Source organism: Leptonychotes weddellii, chromosome 8 (assembly GCF_054177405.1).
Source record: "Leptonychotes weddellii isolate Sample4059 chromosome 8, ASM5417740v2, whole genome shotgun sequence".
Taxonomy (NCBI): Eukaryota; Metazoa; Chordata; class Mammalia; order Carnivora; family Phocidae; genus Leptonychotes; species Leptonychotes weddellii.
Genome location: NC_138376.1, coordinates 110,713,927 through 110,726,106, shown reverse-complemented (window position 1 = coordinate 110,726,106; position 12,180 = coordinate 110,713,927). Strand labels below are relative to the sequence as shown.

The 12,180-nt window shown below is 36.7% G+C and overlaps 1 protein-coding gene and 1 long non-coding RNA gene across 5 annotated transcripts in view; one reads left to right on the top strand and one right to left on the bottom strand.

The window, feature by feature from the left end:
• The first annotated feature begins 2,204 nt into the window (after positions 1 to 2,204).
• LOC145723124 (uncharacterized) lies at positions 2,205 to 5,400 on the top strand. The gene is made up of 2 exons (XR_014147980.1): positions 2,205 to 3,137; positions 4,825 to 5,400. It is a non-coding gene; the product is annotated as an uncharacterized LOC145723124 (long non-coding RNA).
• Positions 5,401 to 6,318: 918 nt separating this feature from the next.
• PEX3 (peroxisomal biogenesis factor 3) overlaps positions 6,319 to 12,180 on the bottom strand; it is a 39,147-nt gene continuing 33,285 nt past the window's right edge. For 3 of the 4 annotated variants that reach the window (XM_081829092.1, XM_081829093.1, XM_081829094.1), the window contains one exon: positions 9,521 to 10,335. In XM_081829092.1, coding sequence (XP_081685218.1) covers positions 10,252 to 10,335 — 84 coding nt within the window. In that variant the 3' untranslated portion in view covers positions 9,521 to 10,251. Of the gene's footprint in view, positions 8,936 to 9,520; positions 10,336 to 12,180 lie in introns of those variants that run through there. The other variant, XR_014147979.1, reaches the window with a different exon arrangement.

The following is a 12,180-nucleotide window of genomic DNA, read 5'->3' as shown; positions in this document are numbered from 1 at the left end:
GGCACCCCGATTGCCATCTCTTCTTGTTGGCTGCTCCTTCTTAAGTGTCTTTTGCTGGTTGCACCTCCAGTTCCCAGGCACTAAACATTGAAGTGCCCTGAGGCTTAGTCCTTGGACTTCCATTCTTCCTATTTATTTTTATTCCTCAGGTGATCACATCCATTTTCACAGATTTAAATGCCATACTGATGACCTCTACAGTGCTGACCTCTTTTCTTGAACTCCAGACTCATATATTCAACTTTCTAGTCAACCACTCCTCATGGAAGTATAAGCACCTTAAACCTGGTATTGTCCAAAACTGAGGTCCTAATTTTTAAATTTTGCTCTAAACCAGCTCCATAGAATCTTCCCAATTTCAGTTAATGGCAGCTTCATCCTTTTAGGTGGTCGTGAGGCCCAAAATCTTGGAGTCCTTAACTCTCCTTTTACATTTCACAGCCAGTCCATCAACAGATATCATCGTCTTTGTCTTTGAGGTATATCTAGAATCCGACCACTTCTCATCCTCTCTTGTGGCAACTCTCATCATTTTACTCCCTGTTATCTCTCCCCTGGATTATTTCGGTAGCTTCTCGAGTGATCTGTTTCCATCCTTGCCCACTTAATCTTTCTGCTATAAAACCTTTTTAAATAATAAAGCCAGGTTATGTCACTTCTATGCTCAGATTCCTCCAATGGTTTCCAGTCTTAGAGAATGAGCCAGGTCTAATAGAGGATTACAAGGTCCTATAAAAACTGGTTCCTTGAGGTGCCTGGGTGGCTCAGTTGGTTAAACGTCTGCCTTTGGCTCACGTCATGATTTCAGGGTCTTGGAATTGAGCCCCACGTTGGGCTCCCTGCTCAGTGGGGAGTCTGCTTCTCCCTCTCCCTCTGCCCTTCCTCTGCTCATGCTCTCTCTCTCTCAAATAAAATCTTAAAGCAAAAAACAAAACCCAAAAACCTGACTCCTTGCTGTCTGATCTTGTCTGCCACCCTGCTATCCCTCATTCTCATTCTGCCCTCTTTGCTGCCTTGTCAACCAGCCAAGCATACTCTTGCATGGGGACTTCTGTGCTTGCTGTCCTCTCTTCCTCCAGATACTCACATGGCTCTCCCTCACATTCTTCAGGTCTCCTCAATGCCACCTCCTCAAAGAGGTCTTGCTTGAGTTTTAGATTTAAAATAACACCTACACCTCTCGTTTCCAACCTAGCATGCTCTGTCCTCATGTGGCTTCAGTTTTCCCCATAGCACTTAATCACCACCTGCTCATTCTAATTTTTCCCACTACCATGTGAGTTCCATGAAGACAGGGACTATGTTCAATACCATGTCTCCAGCTCTAAAACAGTGATTAGCATTTTAAGATTTCAATAAATAGTTGTTGAAAAATTAAGTAAAAGAATGAGTGAGTACTGTTTCCTTTGTCTAGAGCTTAACGCTTCTTACATTTTCTCCTTTTTTCTCATTCATCCTTTAAGTCTTAGATTAAATGTTGTTTTCTTGGAGAGGCTTCTTGCTGATGGTCTCATTTAAAGAGATCCCTCTGTTAAAATCTTTCAATTTCCTTTTCTTTCATTGTGCTTGTTAAAACCCACACTTTGACATTATTTGTGTGATTACTGAACGTCTGTCTTCCTCACTCTAGTCTAAGTTCCCTAAGAACAAGAACTAAGTGTGTTTTTGTTTTCTACTGTATTCCTAATACGAGCCTCAGTACTTGACCCAGCATTGACACATACATATCTGCTGAGGAGGGAATATGAAGATTTGAACCAGCAGGTGGAAAGCCATTTACTCTCACATCTTACCTTCTTTGCTTATATTCCCCTGCCTACCTCCAGCTCCATGAGAACTGTCTGATGAAGAGTAATATTAGAAAAGTGTCTGTTCCTTTTAGTAAAGGGAAGTGGGGGGAGGGAGGTACTAGGATATTATGATTTATAACAAGTATATATTTGGTCTTGTCTCCATTTCTGGCACAGAGCTCCTAAAGCTCTTGGAATTTCCTAAGTGATGAGAACTATAAAGATGTCTCTTGTTTTTATTTATTTATTTATTTATTTTTTAAAGATTTTATTTATTTATTCATGAGAGAGAGAGGCAGAGGGAGGAGCAGGCTCCCAAGGAGCAGGGAGCCCGATGCGGGACTCGATCCCAGGACCCTGAGATCATGACCTGAGCCGAAGGCAGACGCTTAACCATCTGAGCCACCCAGGCGCCCAAGATGTCTCTTGTTTTGTTACTAGGTGACTTTTCCACTTCACCAAAGGGTGAGGCTGGTTGCCTGGAGATCCAACCTTGTGATTACAGGGTTGGAACTTTCAGTCCTAGATTGAGGAGAGAGGCTGGAGGTTGAATCAGTCACCAATGGCCATTGATTTAATCAGTCATACCCCTGTAATGAAGCCTCCATAAAAACCCAAAAGGACGGGGTTTGGAGAGGTTCAGGATTGTTGGGAGAGTGTGTGCCTGGAGAGTTCACGGAAGCTCCAAGCCCTTTCCCCATACCTTCTCTCTGGCTGTTTCTGAGTTTTATCCTGTTGTAACAGACTGGTAATCTAGTAAGTAAAATGTTTCTGTGAGTTCTGTGAGCTGCTGTAGAAAATTAATCAAAACCAAGGAGGACGTCATTGTAACCTCCTTTCTATAGCTTGTGGGTTAGAAGACCAGGTGATAACTGGGACTTGTGATTGGTGTCTGAAGTTGAGAGTGGTGTAGGCAAGCAGTCTTGTAGGACCGAATCCTTGCCTGTGGAAATCTGACACTATGCCCAGGTAGATAGTGTCAGAATTGAGTTGAATTGTAGGAGACCCAGCTGGTGTCTGAGAATTGCTTGGTGGGATAGGGAACCTCCCCTCCAGGCCCCAACACACACACTGGAATTGGGAACCCCTTTTGAGTCCTTTTTACTCTACCATGGAGTTATTTTTCCTTCCCTCTATTCATGAAGACATTGGTAAATATTTACTACATGGAAGTATCTCTGTAAAATAATTCCAAACCTGACCTATAGTATTACTATACTTTTTCCCCCTTTAACCAGGTACACATCCAAACGTAAACAAAAATTGGTCTATGCCATATTTCTTGAATGGCCCACATCAAGACGTCTGTTGCTTAGCCAACCCATAGCTACTCTGGGAGTAACAAAGGTAAGGGGATTTTATCTTTATTAATTATCTTTATTTATGTTCCTTTTATATCTTATAAGAGTACAGCAGAGCATTCTTATGAAACCTTTCATAAACTGAAATGGTGTAAAGCAAAGATGCAATTACCATTAATTTATGTGGAAGTTTTTTTTTTGAATAGTCCCAGACCCCAAAAGCAACCTCTCTTAGGCTCTTCTAATACCTTAGAGCATATCTTGCTAATGGATGCACAAAATGAATTGTGATAAAGCACAGATGCTCACAGACACAGCTCAAAGCTCTGGCAGCTTGATGCTGAGATGCTGAGCGTGGGAAGGAACTTGTTGCCACTCTGGCTGCTGCTTGGGGTGTGCACTGCCTCTCTGCAAAACAAACACTGAATGCTACTTTTACTTTTTGCCTTTTTTTGTAAAAGTGAAAATCCTCTTTAGATTTCTTTCAGTTACAAAAACAGGTACTAACTACTGTAGGTCTTTCATAAAAGTGAAGTGGCATAACACAAACTTTCAGAAAGTGAGGGATACCTGTAATTTTAAAAATGAACTTCATCAATGGCAACGTTTGGCCAAGGCTTTGAAAGTTTTCTTTCATTTCCCAGAAAATTAAACTTATAAAACAGCTATGTTGTCTCCATGCATATCAATGTAAAATAGATATTCTTTCTCACAGTTATTTTAGGTTGTTCAAGTTCTGCAAGCATCCAAAATGAATTCTGGAATTCATAAATACATACACATACAGACATACATAAAATGGATTCAGAGTCTCTCCCATCCCAGAACAAATCTGAATAAAAGTAAGATGTGTGGCCATACTATTTTAAGGTCATTAAAAAAATCTGGAGAAAGTTAATCTAATAGTTGTAACCAACACATCTGGCATTGAGTTCATTGATATATTTTATAGCTTATTTTTAAGAAACTGACAATTTCCTTGGATGTAAATTGTCCATATGCTTCTCCTTGCATCATTTTCCATATTTCATTTCTAACACTGTGGTTGATCAGGCAGAGAGAAAGATGGAGTTCAAATTTGATGTTTAATTACAGCTTAGGGGCCTGGGTATGACATCATCTTTTTATTTTATCTGTATTCTGTTTGGCTTCCATTAATACTGTTAGGTTCATGGGTTTTGTTTTTGTGTTGCTCTACATGGTAGGCAAAGTTTTCTTGTTCAAAATAACCACAGTTACGTAGGAAATTACTTCCATCTAGATCCACTTAGTATAAGATTAAGGATATAAAACAATTACAGTAATAATTGATCAGACTTATGTATTGTTAATTAGTTACTGGAAAATCCGGGAGGAAGTGTTGCTAGATAAAGGAGGGGGGCCTTTTTCCAAACATTCTGTGCACAACTATGCAGGTCTTATGTTGGGCAGATTGGTTCCAGAGTCCTTTTCCCCAATCCTCTCTTCAGTGTTTTCCCTACTCTGATACTGTTCAACCTTTACAATTCTTTTCCAACTCTTGCACACTTTTATATGAGAGGAATACATGAGCAAGACACATGTATGCACTCATTTGGATCAAGGGTTAAAACAATGTGTGAACCACTAAATAAAACCAAAAGATGAGTCTCCTGTCTATAGTGTTTTAAAGAAATACCAGCCACTCTTTTCCAATAAAGTGGGTGAGTCAAAGAGATACATTTGGAGATATTTGTGTGTGTTTTTAATTTCAGATTAAACTGCTGGGACATGGACAGCCACTAAACTGGACTTCTTTGAAGCCAAATGGCTTACTGGTAGAACTGCCACATCTAACCTTTCATCAGATGCCCTGTAAATGGGGCTGGGCTCTAGAATTAACTAATGTGATCTGATTTGCAGCAGAGAGGTTCATGCTGCAGGTACATTGAAGACTAGAAAATATCACGTTTCTGTAATTGTAGCACATAGAGAAAGCAATTGTAAAACTGGTCAAGGAAAGTCAAGTAATTATTTAGGCAATTCAGTCCTTTCCCCACTTACTCCTTAATATTTTTCCTAAATCACCCATGTAACTGTTTTAACTCTCCGGTATACTTTGCCATCAGAGTCTTTTCATATCGAATTTATTTCCATGTGTAATTAAGAGGTGGAAATTTTTGTTTTACAGTAGCTAGGAATTGGTGGTGGTAAGGACTGACTGAATTGTGTCTCCTGAATTGTGTCTCAAATTCATATGTTGAAGCCCTAACCCCCACTGTGCCTGTATTTGAAGACAGAGCCTTTGAAGAGGTAACTAAGGTTAAATAAAGTCAAAAGTGAGAACCTAATCCAGTATGATTGGGGTCCTTGTAAGAAAAGAGACACTGTGGATGCAGCACACAGAGGAAAGGTCATGTGAGGACACAGGGAGGAAGCACCATCTGCAAGCCAAAGAGAGGGGCCTTAAGACAAACCCAAACTGCCAAACATTGGGCTCTCAGCCTTTGGAATTGTGAGAAAATAAATTACTGTGGTTTAAGCCACGCAGTCTCTGGTATTTTGTTATGGCAGCCCTAGCAGACTAATATAGATGATAGGTGTATAATAAATTTGGCCTAATACATATTTCCAATGCACACAGTAATTATCTTTTTATAAAAAAAAATTTATTTTTTTCCCTCTTGGTAATAAAACTGATACATGTTTACTGTAGGTATTTTAAAACATACAAAAATGCTCAAAGCATTTTGGAAATGCTAAAGCCACTGTTTAGATCACCACTATTAATATTTTAGTACATATTCTTTCACGGTTTTTGAGGTGGGGTGGAGGGGGTATGGGATTGGAGGTATAGGCCAATTTTTGTAGGTGAGCTAATTTGAGCTCCAACTTAAATTAATAAATATGGGCTCCTGGGTGGCTCAGTTGGTTAAGCAACTGCCTTCGGCTCAGGTCATGATCCTGGAGTCCCGGGATCGAGTCCCGCATCGGGCTCCCTGCTCAGCGAGGAGCCTGCTTCTCCCTCTGACCCTCCCCCCTCTCATGTACTCTCTCTCATTCTCGCTCTCTCAAATAAATAAATAAATCTTTAAAAAAAAAATTAATAAATATGTTTCCTGTATTTGCCTTCAAGCAAATTGAATTTGAAAACCTAGTTGAAAATTATGAATTCTACTCAAATCTTCCCTAAGAATGAAGCAAAATAGTGAAGTAAAAATAATATTGATTTGATGTAAATTTAAATAAACACTGATTAGAGAACTCGCTCTCCTCATCGAAAGATGTTTAATTGGCCAGATATTTATTTGAAGTACTGCAGGTTCCATTTTATTACATTAATCAAATGCAGACATGTCACTGTTTCCAAAAAATGCTTCAAATAGAGAATGAAATCAAAGTACATATTTATTTCCTAAAATCATGCTAACATTGAAAACTTTTAAAAAAATTACTCATTGTTGAAGTTCCTAAAATCACCAGTTTTTGAAACCATGCCAGGGTATTTACATACATAAATATGTTAATAGTTCTAAATCCCAATTAATATTTTATTAGAGATCCAACTTGGATTGATTTATATGATCCCAAACACTATACTAAGCAAAAACAAAAATAGGAAGTTTAGTTATTAGTAGCTATGAGGGAGCTAAATGACAAAATACAGTTCAGCATTTAACCCAACTATATAAAAAAATATCTGTGATATGAAGGCAAGAATTATAGTAAGGATAATTAAAAATCAGACCTCTCATTACCTAAGCCAATAGTTTTTATCCTCCAATCAAATAATCCTTTTCCCAGAGTTCTTAAATAGGTACAAAATGGCCTGATTTGAATTTTAGTACCTTCTGATTTTCCTTTAATGACTAGAGAAATATTGAAGGCAAAGCCAACTAGATTATTAGACTGAATAATGTAGACATTGATATTTTAAATATGGATACCACTTTAATAAGATTCTATCTCATTTTCTTATGAGTGTCATATTCAAGCAACACAATTACTCTAAAAGATCAGGCTATTCAACTAAATATGAATCAAGACAACAGAAGATAAGACAGACATTTTGCCTTCTGTTCATTTCAGTTTTGTAAGTGAAAGACCTGGTTAGATAAAATCTTCCTACCTTCCAAGCAAATAAAATAAATGGTCTTATCAAATTTTTATATATACATAGTAACAAACACATTTATACAAGTTTGAAGGAGAAAAAGTAGAAGCAGTTTTAAGTAATCTCCATTCAGCCAATTTACTGGGTTAATTGATGCTCTTCATCTCCTTGGAAAAGCATACAGATGATTGGTTCCTAGGGCAAGCTACATGCTTTCAGTTAATAGACTTCCTTCTGTCTGGAACACCCTTTACTTCGATTTCTACTTGTTGCAACATATGTCTACCAAGCTGAGTTGAGTTTGTGACTATAGTGGGTTGAATAGTATTTCCCAACAATTCATGTTCACCTGGAAGCCAAGAACGTGATCTTACTTGGAAATGGTGTCTTTGCAAATGTAAATAAAGTGTTGAGATAAGATCATACTGTACGTAGGCGGGTCCTAAATGAGAGTATCCTTGTAAGAGAGAAAGAACACAGACACACAGAGAAGGCCATGTGAAGACTGAGACAGAGACTGGAGTTTGCTGCTATAAGACAAGGGACACTTGGGCCACCAGAAGCTGGGAGAGCCAAGAAAGGACTGAATGGTCTTCCCTAAGGAAGCAAGGTGGGAGCAAGAGGGAGCATGGTCCTGCTGACACCTTGATTTTGGACTTCCAAGTACCAGAATGGTGAGAGGATAAATTTCTGTTGTATTAGGTCACTCAATTAGTTATAATTTATTACAGTGGCTCTAGGAAATTAAAACAGTTATCAAAAAAACTAATTATGCCAGTTGAACTTTTTATCGTGATTATACAAACTGTCAACATGAGTTTGAAGAGTTGTAGTCTCTGCAAAAACCAAGCTGAACTTTGGAAAGACTAGATAAAAGTGTGTTGTTTTTTTTTAGGGGAGCTTGGCTGGCTGTCAGAGGAACATGCGACTCTTGATCTTGGGGTTGTGAGTTTGAGCCCCACGTTGGGTAGAGATTACTTAAAAATAAAATCTTAAAAAAAAAGTGTGCTGCCTTTTTTTTTTTTTAAATTTAAAGGCATTGGTAAATTAATTGTGGGTGAAACAGTTATAAAAGATTGGAGGAAAATATAGCAAAAATCTACAAAAATTCTGTATCCCTGGTTCACAACTATATAATGTAATGCAATCCATATGATTTATACAAGAAAGATAATTAGAGGACGCCTATAAGCAGACCTATACTAAAAAGATAGAAAAGACCTGGGTCCTACATTAAATAATTGACAAAGAATATTTAAAGTTAAAATATGTAAGAATAAAGTTTTTTTAAAGATTTTATTTGAGAGAGAGCAAGAGGGAGAGAGAGAGAGAGCACAGGCGCACATGAGCAGGGAGGGGGCAGAGGGAGAAGCAGACTCTCCACTGAACTGGGAGCCTGACATAGGGCTCGATTCCAGAACCCTGGGATCATGACCTGAGGCAAAGGCAGGCGCTTAACCAACTGAGCCACCCAGGTGCCCCTAAGAATAAATTTTTTGTGTGATACCCTGTTTCAAGTGACCTTTTGGATGAACCAAACAACTAAGGGTCCCAGACAAGAGGGCTCTTACTGTACTAGTTGGAAGACAAATCTGTAATGTCAATTAGCTTCAAATACATGTGGTTTTTACCTTGTCATCTCTTCAACTGCCACAACTCCACAGATGTAGAGGACTCCAGGTGAAAATTTTCAGCTGACCAGATTTTGATCCATTTATAAGGCCACACCTGTTCAGTCTCAAATATTCCTTGGATGAAATCCTGGGTTAATACTGCTGGAAGAGATGCATGCCCTATTACATACACATTCACTAATTTTCCAAAACGCAGTTTTTCCGTCACCCTATTAGAAAATAATATCACTATATTCTGTCAAATTTTGAAGAGAAGCATTTGCTCTCCTCACCACTTTTACATCTGATTTTTCTTTTCTTTTTTTAAACACTGTAGACATAGACTCCCTAGCGGTTGACTTTGGGCCTTGCCTTGCCTTAGAAGAGACTTCACAATTCATTTTGTACCTTCTACTACTTAGCTATATGTTATGTTGGAGGAACATAAAGCGATGTCACTGAAAATATTCTTATATTACTGAAAATGTATCTAATATACTGATGATTCATTTATTTCTGCCCTAATTACCCTTATAAATACAGAATATAGATTTAACTAGAGACAATGAATTATTTCTTTTCAGAAGGAAATGCTACTTATTTTTTCTAAACAAAAAAGCTAAAAGGAAGCATCAATTATATTACCAGTTAAAATAAAACTTGAAAACTAGCATATTCTCCCAAAATAACAGCAAAAAATGCTATGGGACAAATAAAATTAATGGTATCAACTCAACAAAACCGTATTTTACTAAAATATTTTATTGCGATAATTACTCTCAAAATCAATACAAAGTTATTAAAATTATTTACATAAAAAGGAATGAAACTATGTAGCTAATAATAGCTGTTGAGTAAACAGCATCAGCACAATTTTAACCTCTAAATCAATACCTAATTTTCTAAGGATTGTTAACAATAGTAAAGAAAAAAATTACTGATCATGGTTGTTAAATTCACTGATTTCCATAAATATAAAAGTCCTTCATCAGGTTTATTTAAGATAAATAATTTATACCTTTGAAGAGTAACTGGAGAAAAGCCTGATTTCCTCATCTATTCTGCAGTCCAGTGAACTTTATGATTAGTTAAGTAGTACATTTTTTCTAAACTTCACACTTATTTCTCAGATTTTTTCTCAGTATTAATGTCAATGTACATTATATTTTATATAATATTAAAAAAAGTATCTACACTAGCTTTATAGTCCATTTGGAACTAGTATCCACGGTGTAACAAATATTTGCACGGTGTACACTCAGATATGCCCACAAAAACTAGTCTGTTGGTGACTTTAAAAAAATATATTAAGATGCCAAATAAATCTATTTTATTATGAAATGAAGACTTTGATTAAGAATATATTTTTATTAGGCATTTTGGTAACAAATCATTACCCTATATATAGTTGGTTTATTCAGCATATTTTTAAAAGTAAATGAATTCCATTGTAGTTTTTCTTGAAGGAAAAGAAATCACTTCTCCAGTTGTTGAGGAGTACTAAAAGCTTCGTACACATTAGCAGCAAAGTCTTTCACTTGCTCCATCATCAACAGATCCTAGCAAAGATGACAGTAAAACATTACAATTTGTAAGAAGTATAGATAATATGAATCCATATCTGCAATTTGAGCAATGAATTTAGCTCTAAGTTTTATGGCATTAAGGTCAAAAAGAAAATCATTTAATGAAAGGAATATTTTTTCTTATAATAAATTCTGGGAGATATTTATTGTTTCGGTTCTTATGTGAAGGCTGGTGAGTATGGTAAGTATTCAAGTGTGACTTTGAGAAGAAGACCCAAAACAGTCTTCAAATGGACTTTTATGTGTGCCAAGGACTAGATACATTATCTGTTGAATAAATGATTATAGTACTAAAGATACAAATCTAAAGGTACTTTCGTTAGAAGCTGACATAACGTGGTTGTGAGGTAAATTACTTTTTTAGAAGAGCTAACACAGAATACATGTAGCATGTCATTTATTATTGCATACACATACATAAACCGCACATAGACACTTCAGAACAAGCGTTCTTCAGAGATTTGTAAATGTAAAAATAAGAAAAAAATTTTATTTTCATTAACCTTTAACTAAAATCTAGTATTTCTTTCAATTAGGAAATTGCCAACCAACTGTGTAGTACTAGCATGGCCTATGACTTTGTCTTCACTAGAAATCAGACATTTTCATGTATGATAGTTGTGGAAGCTGCATGAACTGCTGTGATAGCTTGTTATTTAATGCGTGAACAAAAAAGCAATGCTGCTTCTTCATAACTTTGATTTTAAAAAGCATTTTGAAAACTGTATGCAATTGGTTTTCTTTAAAACCTATGTACTTTGTAATATGCATTTATAGACATTATTCTGGGAAGGGGTCCATGGGCTTCACCAGACTGTGAAAAGATCCATGACATAGAAGCATTTGAGTGCCCCTGTGAGCATGAGAGAAACAGTAAGTGAAACTGTCCTTTGTGTTCTCTTTTAAGTATCAGAAAACCCAAGTGAGCTATAGACAAGTCTTGATCTCAATAAATTAATGATTAAATTCTCTGAGGGCAATGTGGCATTTTAACTCATAGAAATTATGGTTAAAAGAACTGGTGGGAGTCTTGTCAATCAATAGTGTAGTATATCAGTTTAATCTACATTCAGTCATACTCAAAAACTTTAACAATTGGTGTTTTTATTGGATTGAAATCTTTTGTTTTTGTTATCAATTATTCAGATTTTAATTAATGTAGTACATGTATATTATGCTTGGTTGTATTTCCCACTTGTTGCCAAGATGAACAGCCTACTGATGAAGCCAGAGACTTTTACGAAAGTGGAGAAAGGTAAAGTTAAGGTTTAAATGCCAGAAGTTACAACCTTTTTTCTCTCACTGATATACATGTGAAAATTAATATTAAATTAAAAATTTAAACCAAGTTTTTAATTAAAAATTTAAGCTTAAATTGAACTTTAAGTAAAATGAGATCAGTCTTATTCACTCTTCCTTCTGCAATATGAATGTCTAACTGTCACGGGTGAGAAAGATGACACAGAAGACAGAAGAGAACAGTAAGGGAAAATAAGCATGTAAAGGACATGTAAAGGACAAACTGATGACACTATACACAGAAAGAAGTAGTAGTCTGTAGTCTCAGTGCTTTTCACGTTCCCAAGTAGAAAGTACAAGGACGATAATCTAACTTGCCTGAGACACATGGTACTGAGAATATGCCATCCTGACGCTTAGGCTTTAGAGTCTTCTCACTGTCCATTACTGCAGTAGTTTGGAATTGAGGTGTATTGCAAACAAGTTTTTACTTTTTTTTTTTCTTTTAAGTTGTTCCACGCCCAGTGTGGAGCCCAACATGGGGCTTGAACCCATGACCCTGAGATCAAGACCTGAACT